The sequence below is a fragment of the Cetorhinus maximus genome, chromosome 5 (genome assembly GCF_964194155.1).
Source record: "Cetorhinus maximus chromosome 5, sCetMax3.hap1.1, whole genome shotgun sequence".
NCBI classification, from domain to species: domain Eukaryota; kingdom Metazoa; phylum Chordata; class Chondrichthyes; order Lamniformes; family Cetorhinidae; genus Cetorhinus; species Cetorhinus maximus.
Genome location: NC_135883.1, coordinates 97,742,413 through 97,760,610, shown reverse-complemented (window position 1 = coordinate 97,760,610; position 18,198 = coordinate 97,742,413). Strand labels below are relative to the sequence as shown.

Sequence of the window (18,198 nt, the reverse complement as noted above, 5' to 3'; positions counted from 1 at the left end):
CTCTGGATTAAGATTGGGGGGATACATCGTATAAGGGTCTGGCACATGTAGGGTTAATTTAGGGCTGAGTGCAGTACCTTGCACAGAGTGCTGCAAGAGAACACATGACCTGCACCTAGAGGTCAGTCTTGTGTTAGACAGAGCTGTGTGGACAAGCAGGCATAGAGACAGCTCCTAGCTCGATCCCTTTACTGTATATATGTACATAGTTCTTGTACTTAATAAATACATACAGTTAACCTACCTAAGATTACGAAGACATTGTAATACCAAACGGTATCCAACACCCGACGACATGGTAACAGTGAATGGACCCAAAACCTCACAAAAAATGCAGAGTAAAACAAAAAGACTAGAGAAAAATTTGATGAAGCATTCTGACCTGAAGGAAAGTTCGAGAAGCAGATGCGCAGAGAAAAATCGCCAGGAAAAAGCTCCAAAGTAAGGCTTGGAAGCTGAAAGCAGAAATTTAAAATTCCTCACTGCAGCAGAAGACTCCACAGGATCTCTTTTTAGCCCAGCTTCAATTCCCAGAGTGCAGAATCAGCAGGCTTAGGAGGACTATGCTAAAACTTTTGAATTCCAAGTTACAGCAAGTCCTGAGAAACTTTTAAATGGTTCAGTGTTCAGAAATTGCCGTTTAAAAACTCCATTAGAAAAACCAGATTCCCGAGTCAGCATCTGAACATGTGACTTCCAACTTTGCTCCAAGAAGGAAAAAAAAACAATTAATTTGGAAGAATTGTGACTAATGAATCAGCTTTAAATACCAGCAAAGATGAGGATTCAACACTTTTGGGACTCGAAAGCATAGCACTGGAACTGAGAAATCCGCAGCTAGTCGATTTAAATAACCATTGTTACCAAATTTTTGTCAAGGCCGAGCATGAGGGCTACTGGGAGCCTGCCAAAACCAGCAAGCATGGTTAAACCCTTTGTCTTCAAAGAAACAGTGGCACCATCTTGAATTCCAACAGGTTCTTAAAGCTTTAAAGCTTTTTAACCATGGATCAGAAATCCACTCTTCTCAATCAATTTGGACTTATCCAAGGCCTGGATCAACCACATAATAGGAGACTTTGGAGAAAAAAAATTCCTTAGATACACAATTGCTTCAGGCCTGGATAAAAAGACAGACGCTGAACAAGTTAACACACTGCTTTACTCAGTAGGCACGACAGCGGATGACATTATAGCTAGGCAAGGAATCAACAAATCATCTGTTAAATTTAGCAGAAGTACTAAAATCATTCAATGTTTATTTTAACCTAACAAGCAGCAAAGTCTTCGAAAGGACTAAACTTAATAAGTGTGTCCAGCAGTCAGGAGAACTTGTCGACTCATTCAATAATGACCTGTACAGGATGGCTGAAGGCTGCGAATACGGAGAACTAAAATCTGAACTTCTCAGGGATAGAATATTTGTAGGAATAGTGGATAATACACTCTCAGACATGCTGCAAACGAAGGAAGAGCTAACCCTCAAGAAAGCTATCCAGATTGTAAGGCAGTCTGAACTGTGTGCAGCAGTGGTCCATTTTAAGAGGAGGAAGTAAATCATGGCACAAAGAAAACCCCAGAAGTTAAACAGCACAGAAACAGGTCCACCCCAGGTCAAGGGAAGCAATGCCCTAACCGACTAATCGAGCGACCATGCCAGTGCTGTGGTGCAAAATGCCGCCCCCCCGTCCCCCCCCCCCCCCGGGTGAGATCAATGTCCTGCAATTCCAGCCCAAAGCTTTCAATGTAACAGAATAGCACATCTTGGCAAACTGTGCAAGGCCGAAACATCTAAATCCACAGAAGACCCAAAGATTGTTTTTTTTATTATTCGTTCATGGAATGTAGGCATTGCTGGCTAGGCCAGCATTTATTGCCCATCCCTAATTGCCCTTGTTCAGAGGGCATTTAAGAGTCAACCACATTGCTGCGGATCTGGAGTCACATGTAGGCCAGACCATTCATGGGGTCAAAACTGCACAGCAAGAGGACACACAACCATGCTTCTTGGGTCAAAGATCCAGGATTTTCATCTTGGAATGCGTACATTTCGGTTAAGGACCATCTCACAAACTTTAAATTGGACATGGGAGCCAGTGTTACAGTGTTATCAGACAAAGAACCTTGGCTGGGAGACGCCTGACTTTGAACAACGACACACCACTCTATGGGCCTGGAGGAATGTGACCTCTGGCCATAGGCAAGATTCTTGAACCACTAAGGATATGGTGGCAAACAAATCTTCGAGCTCATGTAGGTCACCGTAACCAGTCTTTTTTCTCTTTTGAGCAGAGATGCCTGTGTAGCCCTGAATCTCCTCAAAATGGCAAAAGATGTCAAGGCAACCACTGTTGTAAATTATACAGAACTGCAAGTTCCCGAGAGCTCAAACAAGAAAGAGTATCCTGGCAGAGGCATCAGCTGCGCACTGTCTTCTCTCTTTGCAGGACAGGTTTGTCCATTTTCGTTACATGTGCCAGAAAGCCCTCATCAGTCAGACCAGCCAACCACTCAGATGATTAGCGCGTTGCCTCCAGCAGAGAATTGACAAGACAGCAACCAACAACCAGAAGAGCCTCAGCTTCTCGCTCAGATGACTGTTGATGAGTTCAACACTGTGACCACAGAGAAAATGCTGCAGCTCCCAGCCAGCATAACAGTGCCACAGATGATGCTGGAACCAAGTAGAAGCTGTCCATCGCCAACAGCACACCACACAGCCAAACGCAAAGGTGACCTTACAAAAAGAAATCACATCCTCACAACAGGAATGGCCATCTTCCAGCGCAGAGGACATCGTGGGACATCATGGCAACCCACACGACAAAAGAAGAGGAGGACAAAATGACAGGGAGACGAGCACAATGTTCACTCACCCCACAAGAAACAACAACCACCTATCACCTCAATTGCCAAATTGATAAAGAGCGGTTCAATACCTTGGAATGGCAAAAGAGGATAAGAAGATACCCAGATGCCAGAACAACCTTCAAATCAACAGAGTTCAGCTGCAACCACAGAGCCTATCACTCCTTCAACAATAGTAGTAGTAAAAATAAGGCTGAAGCATTTGCAACCATCTTCAGCCAGAAGTCCTGAGTGGATGATCCATCTTGGCCTCCTCTGAAGTCCCGAGCATCACAGGTGCCAGTCTTCAGCCAATTCGATTCACTCCACGTCATATCAAGAAATGGCTGAAGGCATTGGATACTGCAAAGGCTATGGGCCCTGACAATATTCCAGCAATAGTACTGAAGACTTGTGCACCAGAACTTGCCGTGCCCCTAGCCAAACTGTTCCAGTACAGCTACAGCACTGGCATCTACCTGGCTATGTGTAAAATTGCCCAGGTGTGTCCTGTACACAAAAATCAGGACAAATCCAATCTGGCCAATTACTACCCCATCAGTCTACACCTGATCATCAGTGAAGTAATGGGAGGGGTCATCGACAGTGCTATCCAGTGGAACTTACCTGGAATAACCTGCTCACTGACGCTCAGTTTGGGTTCCACTAGAGTCACTCAGCTCCTGACCTCATTACAGCCTTGGTTCAAACATGGACAAAAGAGCTGAACTCTCGAGGTGAGGTGAGAGTGACTGCCTTTGACACCGAGGCAACATTTGACCAAGTGTGGCATTAAGGAACCCTAGCAAACTGGAGTCAATGGGTATCAGGGGAACTCTCTCTGCTGGTTTGAGTCATACCTAGTGAATGAGATATGGTTATTAAGGCCTCCAGACTGCCTGAACCTATGAACTCAAAGACTTGAAGTGGGAAAATGGGGCAGTAATAATGGTGCAAATACATGGGGTAAACTAGAACACCTTGAAATACATTGGATAATGGCTTGTGGGGGAACGAGTCATATAAGAGTCTGGCAGGTACTGGGTTAATGTGGGACTGAGTGCTGTACCACCTACAATGATGTAAGAGAACACTTGACCTGCACCAAGGAGTCAGACTAGTGTTGGACAGAATTTAGAAACAGCGTTAGCTTGAACCCTTTGCTGTATCTATGTACATAATTGTATATACATATTAATGACAAAAACTAAGACTTAGTTAACAGCTACCCAACAACCTATAACACACAGGAACAAAGCTACATATATTTCACAAAAACAGCAGCAGTTTGAATTTATATGCATAACCTTTAACATAAACATCCCAAGATGCTTCCTGTGAGCATTGTCAAACAAAATGTGACACGGAGACATTTAACGAGACGTTACGACTGGTGACCAAAAGCTAAGTCAAAGAGTTTAGTTTCAGGGAACATCTTAAAAGGTGAGATGGAAAAGTTTAGGCAGGGAATTCCGGAGCTTCAGCACTGTCAGAATTAAATACTTGTGTCTAACTTTTTGTTTTGCTGCATAACAAACAGCCTAACAGCTTTTCTAGAATGAAGTAAAACTCTCTTAGGAACTTTCATGAATCCTTTTAGCATTTCAAAGAAAAGATATTTTTCAGACTGTAATCATACTTTATGATCGTAAAAATTTTAATCTGCCCAAAGGAAAAATCAAAGACAAATCGGACTAATAATAATAGACTTATAGCATCACCCAAAGGGGGCACTGCGGTATTCGTCGTTGCTTTAAACTGGTGTTTATTTATTAAATAGCATTATTTTAATTGGTCATACTCTTCTCATTGTGTTTTTATTTTTGAGATATAAACAATGCATAGATGCTAGGTTGCAGAGCATATAATGTTCATAAACATAAATTGTCTCATTTAAGCGTATCACCTGAATCTTCCATAACCAACTTCAATACAACTCAAAAGGTATGGCAAAAAACATCCTAAAAAATAGATCAATATTGATTTTAAAAGGTTCATTGATTTAAATACATTTTTCGATAATCTGCGCTTTCGGGAAAACCAGGGCAGGAAATAAAGGAAGTTTCTGGGTGTAGGGGCCGCAGTTCTCGAAACTGTTTGCTTTGGGTTAGGTGTGTCGACACCGAAGCAAAAGTTTCAGTGCAGATTCTTGGCACCTGTTATTGAGAGGAACACTTCCTGGTTCAAGTTCCAAGTGCAGAAAGGATTGCGCCCAGAAGTAAGCGAAGGGAACTCGTAGAAGCCTGTCTCCGGTCTATTCCTATTCCATTTCAAGACTTAAAGAGATCTTGCTCATTGATTCATTCTCCGAATGTCTTCCTCCTGGGAGACAGAATAGAGAGGATCCCCCAGCAGTGTGTGGAGGGAAAGCCATGGGGAATTTCATACGGACTCACTGTGTTTGTTTCAGGCGTCTCTGCCCTTGTGTCTTCCGCACGCCCAAACCCAAAGAGTTGGACAGGGTGGTCGAAACCAACATGCCCACCCTACCCCAGCAGCTACCACCAGAACCGCTAAGGCAGAACAAGGTCTATGTGGCTTTATATGACTACTCGGCTCGCACTCCCGAGGACCTGAGCTTCGAAGCGGGAGAGATGTTGGAGGTGACCGACCAGTCCTCAGACGACTGGTGGTTGGCTCGGTCACTGGTGCGAGGAGACGGCAGGCAAGGTTACATTCCCAGCAACTACGTTGCGCCCGATCACAGCATAGAGGCAGAACCGTAAGTAGACAATATTGCAAGTCAGTTATTGTTAATAGAAGGATACGTCAGCACAGGGTACTGAGCTCCACCGACCACGAGGTCCCCCCTGATTGAATATTGGGTCTGTGTCGAATTAGCTGATCTCTGCCAAGTCAGCGGTCAGGATACTCTTTCGAGTTATCAACAGTCACAGATTGCAACTCTTTTGAGCACAATCACAGTTCTTGGTTTCCGGGAGTGGGACATATGAGAACAGTTCTGGGCAATGGCTGGATAGGGAGCAGGACATCGCCCAAACCTCTGAATTCTGATCAATAACTATGGGATGTTTTGGTTCCTGTGGTGGAATAAATAACCTGTTGAAATTCACCCCCTGGGCTTCATCTTCACGAAAGCCCACATGAGATTGGTATTGGAGCGCCTTTGGATAGCTTTATCCAATGCAGTTTATTTTGCATCATTCTTTTTAGATTTTCATTTCAACTGGTTGTGGTTTTGAAAAATAAATCAGTTGATTGGCTTACTTATGAAATGAGTTAGTTCACCTTTATGCAAAAGGTGTATTGTGTATGAAATGCTGTTATCTGGGTACATATTTCCTACTGTCATACTTGATCTCTTCAACAAATGCATTTGCATGATTTATTGTTAAATTGTATTGTACTGCGCATAAACAAGTTAGTGGATTATGTAGTTGATTGGAACTCAATAAGCAATACCTGGAAATTTGGTTAATCAAACATCAACATGGGGACTCCTTTGTTATTTTAAGGCAGGCATTAGATTTCAGGAGATTAGCAGCTCTGCTTAAGAAATAATTTTCATGAAATATTTCATGTGTTGGTTGATTAAGAGTCAGGAAAAAACTCATTTCAAGGGACAAATTGTTGAAGTTCTGGCTGTGATTTTTAAAGCTCCATAGAAGTTAGGAAAGGTATGTGAGGCTGACCATGAAAGTAGGGAGAATAGTAATGAAGGTGCACAAAAGAGAATAACAAGCTTGGGCAATAACTGTAAACAAGTGGGAGGATATATTTTAAACAATTAACCTGGCATGTGGGTGAATGTTTCAGTATATCCAGTCATGTTGCAAAACACTTCTGGCAGTCACTTGAGAGCTAAGTCAAAGAGTATCAATACTGTAAAATGACAAATTTGATATTAATTTAAACCAATAGCTATCTAGTATTTAGTTAACACTTCACTCAAAAGGTTGTGAATCTTTGGAATTCTCTACCACAGAGGGTTATGGGATGCTTCATCATTGAATATATTTAAGGCTGGGATAGACAGATTGTTGGTCTCTCAGGGAATCAAGGGATATGGGGAGCAGGTAGGAAAGTGGAGTTGAAACCCCAGGTCGGCCATATTATTGAATGGCGGAGCAAGTTCGATGGACCATGTGGTGTAGTACTACTTCTATTTCTTGTGTTCTGGTGTCATAATTATTGCATGAAGTTCTTGGGACACGCCTGTTTTTATTTGCTACATTTTATAAGGAGATGGCCATCTCTGATTTAAAATGACCTAAAACATTGAAAAGGATGTCTTAAACCTTTCCCTATTCTCCCCTCCACTTAGACTTATACTTTTTTGTAAGTAGATTTTCAGAGGGGTAAAAGAGAGAGGTATTTGGTTATTACGAATGTGGCTGCTTTAATATACCCAGTCTTGTCATCTCAATTGCCCCTTCACATATGATATACCTTAATGACGTTAAATCTTAAGTTTACAGGAGCTCATTTGCCTTTAAGCACTACTTACACAAATGACTCATGAAGCGATTATGACTATTTCCATGACCCTATGAGGCAGATTAGAATGCCTTGCCAAAATTGTCAGTCACTGCTGACCAGAATAGCGCTTCGACTTCATTTTTTAAAATTGAATGTGATAAATGTGTCATGCCATAATAAAGGCAAAGGTAAGTGTAGATTTGTTGGCTTTCACCCTACACCCTACCTTTACACCCATACAGTGTAACCTTATGTAGAGGTGGTGTATTACAGGTCACTCGGAGTTGCTGTGGCAACATGCACTTTTACATGCATATTGTAATCTAGAGCTTTGTAGTAATGGTACAGGCTCCAATTTTCTTTCCATTGTATCACAAAGTAGGAATCCCTCCTCCTCTTACCACCTGCCATTGGTGTATATTGGAAGGATTTGCAGGTTGATACTCAACCTGTTTGGCTACATTATGAATGCACCTTCCTTGGCCATCAAACCCTGGGGTAGGACTTGAACCCACAGCTTTTGGCACAAAGGCAGGGATGCTACCCACTGTACCACAAGACCATCTCAGAACTGTATGTACCATTGGTCAGTCACTAGTAATGCTAACTGTTGGGGGAGTCCAAAAAGAAGTTATGGAAATTATTTGGAAGAAAATGAGTGAAATTCCGCCTTGACTCTGTAAATATGTTTCAAGAGTTCATGATTACCCATAACACATCACTTGATAAACTTAATAATTCACCTTCAAAATATCCCAATTTCTTTGAAAACAGAGAATCATAGGTTGCTACAGTGCATAAACAAAGCATTCAGCATCAGTGTCTTTCTCTGCATGCACCATATCACCTAATTCTACTCTTCGGCTGGCTTGCTTTATCCTTTAATATTTTTCAAGCAGCTATCCTTTTCAAAAAGTCACAGATGTTGTTTCGATAACAGCTTGGGGCAGATAATTCAACCTTCTAATTGCCAACTCTAAATATTTTTAATTTCTACATTATTTTGGTGATTGTTCTAAATTATCCCTCCTGATTATCGTGCCACCCTTTAAGCCACTGATTAACCTGCTTGGCTTTAGTGAAAAATAGGCTTAACCTCTCCAATCTCTTTTCACAACAGCAATCCTTCATTCTTGTTAACATCTCAGTGAATCTATACTGCAGCTCTTCTGTCGCATTTAAGTACTTTGTTACAGACAGGGAACAGAGACAGACTGAACCCCCTAATTCTTCTAACCTTCTGTCTGTAAGCGGAGGTGGTTTAATTATGATCAGGCTGTGATATGTTTACCAGACCCTGTTTATGTGTAATCAGTTCTTTTTACAAAGTCACTAGCTGCAGACTTCCTTGGATTTTTAAACCTGGAGTATTATTTATTCACACATGCTATCCTGGAAAAGGTTTGTCACTATTACTTTATTCTTTCTTGTGTCGATGATGTGTATATGTAAGAGAAAGAAATTTCACTTCTATGAGTATTAAAACCAGACAGAATAGTTAACAGTTCATGTGAATATCAGAGTCCAGTGAGAGGGGTTCTTTCACTTAGGAGTTAATCCAGGTGATTCCAGGTAGTTGAAGACAGGGTTTTGTGGAGTCTACTTTGGAATAAGAGATGCGCAGTAATTTTACAGAGGCAGCCTTGAAAATACTTATAGCCAAAGGACTTGTTTGATTTTCCAAGCAAATTTAGAATTTTTCAGAAATGGGTTTCCAAGAGGCCTTAAACTTTATGCCCTGTGGCTTGGTAAAAAGGTATGATGCTATAGCCAGCTTTCTGCATTGATGTTATTTCTGTATTCTGTAGTGCTGTCTGTAAGCAAGCAGGACTTATCATAAAAAGGCTTTCAGTAATGAAAGAGTTTCAGTCAGTTGTTGACCAGCTATTGATGTATGATGGGAGCAATCTGTTCATCTGTTCATTTTAACAAAGTTGCTTCCACATCTCTTGGTTAAAACCATTGACATACATTGGAAGCAGATAGAAGTCCTAAGCACTTCTTGTGCATAAATATAAAAACAAAAAACTACTGCGGATGCTGGAAATCCAAAACAAAAACAGAATTACCTGGAAAAACTCAGCAGGTCTGGCAGCATCGGTGGAGAAGAAAAGAGTTGATGTTTCGAGTCCTCATGACCCTGTTGAAGGGTCGTGACTCGAAACGTCGACTTCTTGTGCATAATCTGTTTTAGTCACTCTCCTTTGTTACCTGGCAGTTCTGGAGACAGGTCATCTGAGGCTTTATTGATCTTGCTTTTTTGGGGTGAGTCTTGACAATGGTAGGTGCAACATTCCACAAGGCTGTGGTCATTTTAATCCACTTCTAAAAATTTCCAGAAGCTCGACCAACTTGCAGTTCCAAAGGTCAGGTAATCTGTGGCAGCCATTGTAAAAGTCCAACAGTGTCCATTTTTAAGAGCAAGCATGGTTTTTAACAATTTGCAATATTCTCATGTCTTCTTGGCATGACAACTATTACGATCCCAACAGTGGCCAAACAAAGTTCTGTATAAAATCAACATTACCTTCTTTCTTTTGTATTCGATGCCTTTGTACACAACTCAGGACTTTTTTCTATTTTCATTTCTTTAAAAACAGCAGCCTATGTAGGTAATAATTATCTCTATATCAAGCTTCCTCTATTCCTCCCCCACGTTACCATTACCATCAAGGCAGTGGATCAACCCAATTCGTTGAAGAGTGCAGGAGGGCATGCCAGGGGCAGCACCAGGCATACCTAAAAATGAGGTGTCAACCTGGTGAAGCCATAATACAGGACTACTTGCATGCCAAACTGTATAAGCAGCATATGATATATAGATTAAGCGATCACACAACCAATGGATCAGATCTAAGCTTTGCAGTCCTGCCACATCCAGTGGTGAATGGTGGTGGACAATTAAACAATGAATAGCAGGGTCCTTAAATATCCCCATCCTCAATGATGGGGGAGCCCAGCACATCAGCCACATGGACTACAGTAGTTCAAGAAGGTTGTAGGATTGGTAATAAATGCTGATCTAGTCAGTGATGTCCACTTCTTGTGAAAGAATAAAAAAATTACATTGGTTTCACTTTTTTCAAGTGCGTGTCATGGGTATTTGTTGAGACTAGCTTAGTTAGAGAGCTAAATGTACTTCACACTTCATGGTTGGCACGGATTGATGGTTTCAGGGAGTTAGGAGTTATTGTAAAAAAATGATTGTGTTTTTGCAATCATTCTTTGTTCATGTTAATGTCCAGTATTGTTCTCTGTGGGACATGGCTGAACTTGCAAGCTCAGCTGGCTTTCCCTTCTGTGCATTTTAAAGGATGTTGTCTGAGAGCAATCTCAATGGGGATAATTGAAATGTTGTAGGTAACTCAAAGTCCTGTAAGGACTCTGCCAGCCAACAGCCTGAGATGGACTTACATGTGGATTGTACTGACACTGCCCCTTCAGCCCCTCATTTTCTTACCTCGACTGACTGTTCCACCACACTCAGGGCAGCAGACCCTTCCCTCTTCCACTCCTCCATGTCCCCGACCTCACTCCACACACCATCCCCTCACTACTGACTCCTTTGCTGGTCCCGAGCCTCCATGCAGGTTGTCGTTCTCCTGCTCCCCTCCCTTGTGCCGCAGAGTTCAACAAGGGAAATGCTGACCTCAGGCACAACTGCACAAAGCCGATTATTGCCGCTACATTTAAGCAAACTTGAACCCGGTGCCATGAGAGTCTTGTGTGCCGCTGACTTTATCTTGAAGGTAGGACATAATTTAAAAAAAGCTTTCTGCTTACGAACGTTCATGGAATGCAAATGTATTACAAGTGGGAACCCGCCATAGGACAGTGTAAGGCCTGACATGTCACAAACATGACACTGACTTAACCTCTGCATCTCAAACTGCCATTGGGAAATCAAAATTTTGGTCCCTGCCTTATTCAATCATCCTGCACACCACGTTTCCTCCACTGCAGGATCCATAAAATCCTCTGCCGCCCTTAGTAAGTCAGTACTGTGCTGCTTTTAGAAACACATTTCCAGATTGGTTAACACTAGAGTGCAGTACAGAATATTGTTGGCTGAATAGAAGCTTAACATAGTACAAGCCAATTAAATATTATAAACATGTTGCCAATTGTAGATCCTATATTCACTAGCTGGTAATAACATGCTAATTGTGTGTCTATCTCTCTGGAATTGTTGCTATGTAAAGTTATATCTATGTTGAAAAAGAGTTTTACCATAATCAAATCAAATCACAAAGGAAATAAGGCACTAGCTTTTGGCTGGATCTGGATCCTTTTTTTTTGCTTGTTACCATGTAACTTTTCTTGATTCAATTGCTGTTCCTTCTTTATTGGTTATTTTATGCCTGAAATTGGCCAGAAAAATAGGCATGATGCAAATCAGTCATGCTGACCTCTGCTCCTACATGTCTGAACCGTGTTCCCAGTGAGCGAAACTTTATATTGGTCGGATCTGTATCTCTTCTTGCTTGTTACCACATAACTTTTCTTGATTCAATTGCTGTTCCTCCTTTATTGGTTATTTTATGCCTGAAATTGGCCAGAAAAATAGGCGTGATGCAAATCAGTCATGCTGACCTCTGCTTCTACATGTCTGAACCGTGTTCCCAGTGAACAAAACTTTATATTCAGAATTGCACCTCAAGATTTTCTGGCTCTTGTGTTATTGGAGGTGAGAATTCAAAGCTTGATACTTTGCAGCAAATTACAAGCCACAAAGTATAATAAGTAAGGAAAAAAGAAAGCATGTGAGGAAAATGATGAGAGAAACCACATGAGAGCCAACAACAATTTACATTATAATAACTGTTTAAATGTAATAAAAGATGACCAGCTGCTTCAGGTAGGAGGAGAAAGCAGGCTAAGCAAGAGTAGAAGAATAAGAAGAATTGGCTTAAAGCCTTCTTGATAAGATTTTGAAGAGTGTCTTAAAGACAGGGAGAGAAAATGAAACAGAAAATGAAAAAAAGTAGGTAAGGTGTGTTCCGGAAGTATGACCGATACGTCTCTGCTACCAAGCGAGGGTGATTGGGAAGGAGGAGGTGCACAAGAGGCTAAGGTCAGAAGATTGTAAGAAATGTAGTAAGCAGTACATGGAACTGAACCTCTTAAAAAAAATTCAAATAAATCATCAGAAGAATAAAGAGCGAATTCAAATGGAATATAGCTGTACAAAGGGCAGCACTAGGAAGTCCTTCCAATATTATATTATAATAGCAAGAAGCTTATAAAAGAAGAATCAAGGATACAAACTAATATTGAACTAAAAATAGTTAACTTCTAGAAGTATTCACCAGGCAAGACACTATTAGCAAATCACCCATTATAAGATATAAGGTAACTGAGCTTAATAACTTTGACATGACCTGATGGAGATCCTAGACAAATAGGTTCAAGATCAGTAGATCTCCAGCATTTATGAAGTATAGGTCATAGATGACCAATCTAGTTAATTTTTTTGAGGAGGTCACTAACATGATGCAAAGGGAAGTGTCTGTGGATGTTGTCTATATCGACTTCCAGAAGGCATTTGGTAAGGCTCCACCCAAGTATTAACAAAAATGAAAGAGCATGAAACTGAAGGTACCTTGTAATAAAATTGAAAATATGCAGCAGCTCAGGCAACATCTGTAGAGAGAGAAATCAAGTTAATGTTTCAGATCAATGACCTTTCATCAGAACCCTTATAACATAGGTTGCTAATTAATTGGGAGGTAGGAGGCAAAGAATAGGGATAAAAGGAACATTCTCTGATGGGCAGAAATGATGTGGTCCCAGGGATCTGTACTGCAGCCTTGGATCTTCACCAGTATGCTTTGGATGAAGGATTGGATAGTTATATACCCAAGTTTACGGACAACAGTAAATCAGCAGACACAATGGATGGAAACAGCAAGTTACAAAGGGATTATAGACAGTTTAAAGGAGTGGGCAAAACTGTGGCAGATGGAGTTCAATGTGGGGAAGTGAGGCCATCCACTTTGGATCTAAAATGATTAATTAGAATATTTTCTTAATGATAAGAAACTTGGAGCTTTGGTGGAGCAAAAGGATTTGGGTATCCAGATACACAAATAACAGTGCACAGATATAAAAAAAAAATCAAGGTGACCAATGGGGTATTAGTCTTTACCTCGTGGAGGTTGGAATATTGAAGTAAGGGAGCAATTCTTCTGTTTCTTATGCATTTCAGAGAAGGTTCACTAGACTAATCCCTGCAATGGGCACATTGTCTTATGAGGAAAGGTTGGGCAGGTTAGGCTTGTATCCACTGGAGTTTAGAAGAGTAAGAGGTGACTTGATTGAAACCTTTAAGATCCTGAGGGGTCTTGACAGGGTGGATGTGGAGAGGATGTTTCCTCTTGTGGGAGAATCTAGAACTAAGTGCCCACTGTTTAAAAATAAGGGATCACCCATTTAAAACAGAGATGCGGTGAAATTTTTTCACTCAGAGGGCCATGAGCCTTTGGAACTCTCTTCCTGAAAAGGTGGTGGAAGCAGAGTCTTTGAATATTTTTAAGGCAGAAGTGGATAGATTCTTGGTAAGCAAGGGGATGATAGGTTATCGGCGGTAGGTGGGATGCAGATTTCAGGTTACTATCAGATCAGGCATGATCTTATTAAATGGCGGAGGAGGCTCGAGGGGCTGAATGATCTACTCCTGCTCCTTGTTTGTACGTTCATAAAACATTAACACACTTGCTGAATGGATATGTAAATGGAAAATAAATTTCAATGTAGCTGCGCTGTAATGGTACATCTTAGTAGGAGGAATAAGCAGGCCACCTACTTCTTGCAATAATAGTCTAAATAGGTGCAAAGAAATCTTGGGGTATAGATACACAAATCATTCAATATAGCAACGCCGGTTAACAAAGCCATAAAAATGCAAAGAAAGCACTGGGATTAATTTCTAAAGGAATGGAATTCAAAATCAGAGAAGTTAATGTTAAGCTTGTTTAGATCCTTGGTTAGACCACATTTAAAGTATTATGCACAGTTCTGTTCTCCATATTACATGAAGGGTATAGAAGCATTAGAGAAAGTGCAATAGTAATAAACTGAAGAACTTGCTGCACATTGAATGTTTGAAGTCCAGTTGCCAACTCTGGTTCAATGTGTTCCTGAAGGTTCCATCAATGATCTTCTGTATCCAACCACCTTGCTCACAAGAGCCTCAGGAAGATTAATATTGAGTTCCTGGAGACTCCAGAACAATTCGGGATGATTGTAAACTCGGTAGTAGGAAAGATACTGGAATCTTTGTCAAAGATGTAATAGCAAAACATCTCAAAACTAGAAATGAAACAGAATAGTTGGTAAGGTTGAGGAGAATAGCTTTGATGTATTTGAGAGGAAGTACAAGTGGTTGCACAGAGTGTTCATAAACAGAATGCATCATAAAGAGAATGTAAAGTTGGTAATTTAGTGTGAGTGGGAATTTGATGCACAGGGGAAAGGCAGTGCTGCTTTTTGCCTCCAATACTTTTAGTGATTCGACTAAGCTTGAGGCAATAAGTGCTTAAAATTTTATCCAGCAGTTTAGCACTTAGTGCAGGTTATGGTGTAGAAAAAAACTGAGAACAAACTTAAAAAGTATGTATAAGTAAGCTAAACTAAGATATGGTGAAGCAGGTTCTGTGTCTGGACGATGTGAGAGTTTGTGGATAACAAGGCTGTCCCAGGGGAACACATTTGCAGTAGATGTTTCCAGCTTAGAATTACTAAACTGAGTTTGAGATACTCTGATACATAAGGGAGAAGGAGGAGTATCTGGAGAGTTTATTCCTGAACTCAGTCACATCTCGTAGAGAGGTGCAGGTTCAGAATGGGGTTGGTTTGACCAATAGCATACAGAGTAAGGCGAACCCAGGTGAAATAGAGGATGAAAACCCACAGAAACTGATCCTATCCAATAGGTACAATGTACTTTCCACCTGTGAGAACAAGGATAAAGACTTTAAGAAGGGCAGCCAGACTGCTAATCTTGACATCCTGGAACACGAGGTTGCTGAAAGGGGAAATGAGGAGTGGGAGGAGGGGAAGTGTAATGTGGTAGTTATAGGAGATACAGTAATTGGGAGGAAAGATAGCATCCTTACTAAGCATGATTCCCACATGGTATGTTGCCTACCTAGTGCCAGGGTGAGGGACATCTCAAACTGATTTGAAAGTATATTGGAGGGGGGAGGATCCAGTTGTTGTAACCCATATTAGAGTCAGCAACATAAGGAAGAGTAGGTAAGAGGTCCTGTTTGGAGAATGCCAGAAGCTAAACTAAAGAACAGGACCTCAAGGGTTGCAATATTTGGATACCCAAGCCATGTGCAAATTGGTGTAGGGATATGCAAATTAGGGAGGTGAACATGAAGGAGTGCTGTGAGAACAATCAGTTCCATTTCATGGGATGTGGGCAACAGTACTGGGACAGGAAGGAACTGCATAATTGGTCCGAGTTCCAGCAGAAAGGATAGATATGGTGGTCACATGGACTTTAAACTAATAAATTGTGGTGGAAGTTCCATGTAGAAAAGGTAGTATAAATAACTATTTGACAACAAACAATTGATTCCTGCGATGAGATGGCTGTTGTGCGAGGAGAGATTTTTTTTTGTTTCTGGGATGCAAGTGTTGCTAGTGAGGCCAGCATTTATTGTCCACCCATAATTGCCCATGAGAAGGTAGGTAATGAGCCACCATTTTAAACCACTGCTGTCGATGAGTTGTAGGTACACCCATACTGCCCACACTCACAGGAGGGTGTTTTAGCATTTTGACCTTGCAACAGTGAAGGAACAGCAATATAGTTTCAAGTCAGGATTGTATGTGGCTTTGAGGTGAACTTGCAGGTTGTGGCATTCCCATGTGACTGCGGTAGATGGTAAAGGTCGCAGGTTTGAAATTGCTGTTGAAGGAGCCTTGGCGAGTTGCTGCAGTGCATCTTGTAAATGGTACAACTGCTGCCATGGTGTGGCAGTGGCGGAATGAGTGAACGTTTAAGATGGTGGATAGGCATTGATCAAGCAGGATACTTTGTCCTGGATTATGTTGTGCTTTTTGAACATTGTTGGAGCTGCACTTACCTAGGCAAGTGGAGAGTATTCCATCACACTTCTGACTTGTGCCTTGTAGATAGTGGACAGGCTTTGGGGACCCAGGAGGTGAGTTCTCGCCATAGGATTTCTAGCTGCCTTTGACCTATTCTTGTAGCCGCAGTATTTATATGCATGGTCTATTTAAGTTTCTAGTCATTGGTGACCTCTAGCATGTTGATCAAGGGTGAATTCAGTGATTATAATGCTGTTGAATGTCAAGGGGAGGTGTTTAGATTCTCTCTTGTCAGAGATGATCATTGCCTGGCACTCCTGTGGCACATATGTTACTTTCTACTTATCAACTGAAGCCTGAATGTTGTGTAGGTCTTGCTGTATGAGACATGGACTCCTTCAGTATCTGAGGAGTGGTGAATGGTATTAAACACTGTGAAATCTTTAGCAACCACCCCAATTCTGATCATATGTTGGAGGGATGGTTATTGATGTAGCAACTAAAGATTTTTGGGCCTCAGAAGCTATCCTGATGAATTCCTACAGTGATGTCCTGGGACTAAGATGATTGAGCTCTAACAACCATAGCCAACTTTTTTTGTGCCAGGTATGACTCCAATCAATGGAGAATTTTCTCCCTGATTCCCATTGACTTCAATTTTTCTAGTCACACTAGGTCAGATGGTGTCTTGAAGTCAAGGGCAGCCATTCTCATATCACCTCTTGAATTCAGTATTTTTTTTTGGTCCATGTTTGGGCCAAGGCTGTCCTGAGGTCTGGTGCTGAGTGGGCCTTGCAGAACCCAAACTGAGCATTGGTGAACAGACTATAGTTGAGTAAATGCTGCTTGATAGTATTGTCAATGACATCTTCTATCACTTCGCTGATGATTGAGAGTAGACTGATGGAGGTGGTAATTTTTTCGATTAGATTTGTTCTGTTTCTTTCATGGATGCAACATTCATGAGCAATGTTCCATACTCTCTCTCACTTCCTCCTCTGATAATCTTCAGGATTTTAACACCCAAACCGGTGTCACCTAAATATTGTTCCCTGATTTATCTCCTTTCTTTCAACCGTGAAGTTCTGCACTATGGGCATGGTCCTTCATCTTGGTTTCTCAATAGAAATAAATACTCCACTGGACCACCTTCTGTTGTTCAACACTGCATGCTGCTAAAGCCTGGCAAATAGTTGGTTCTTAGCATATAGTTTAGACCAGTTGTTCCATAGAAACACTTCTTTTGTCTGTAAATGCAAAATGCAAGACACAAAAATCATCTGGTTTGTTTTAATTAGTTTCACTGCCTAACAATGTATATTTTTGCCAATGTGAGATGTTAAATTCAGACTTACGACAATTACTTTTTTTGTATTTACTTATAGTGGTAACTTAGCACACGGTATGTGGTGAGCATGCAGGATGTTATTGCACATAGGATGATTCTGGTATATTTAGCATTTGGAATGGGGTCTTTTGCAGCTTTACCACGGCCCAACTTGGTCACGAATTGAAAGATATATCTGATAAATAAGACACGTCTTGCCACAATTTTGACATCTTAATTATCACTTCACTTTCATTTATTTGGCATTTAGTTTCAACACAGGATTCAACAATACCTTTACAAACCGATTTTATAAACTCTACTAAAATGTCAACATCTGTAAAACTACCCACCAGGCTTTTCAAATGTCATGGCTAACCTTTGCTTCAAACAGTTTCATTTTGTTTATTATAATTGTTTGATGATTTATAGTACTAGAAAAGGGGAATGAAGGGATGTTCTTAACATGATAGTAATGAGGCTTTGCAAAGCACAAATATACTTTGATAGAACTTAATTGT

The 18,198-nt window shown here is 41.0% G+C and overlaps 1 protein-coding gene across 1 annotated transcript in view; it reads left to right on the top strand.

Moving 5' to 3' along the window:
* The first annotated feature begins 5,027 nt into the window (after window positions 1–5,027).
* frk (fyn-related Src family tyrosine kinase) overlaps window positions 5,028–18,198 on the top strand; it is a 110,402-nt gene continuing 97,231 nt past the window's right edge. Inside the window, exon 1 of the mRNA XM_078542219.1 lies at window positions 5,028–5,569. Coding sequence (XP_078398345.1) covers window positions 5,220–5,569 — 350 coding nt within the window. The 5' untranslated portion in view covers window positions 5,028–5,219. The remainder of the gene's footprint in view (window positions 5,570–18,198) is intronic.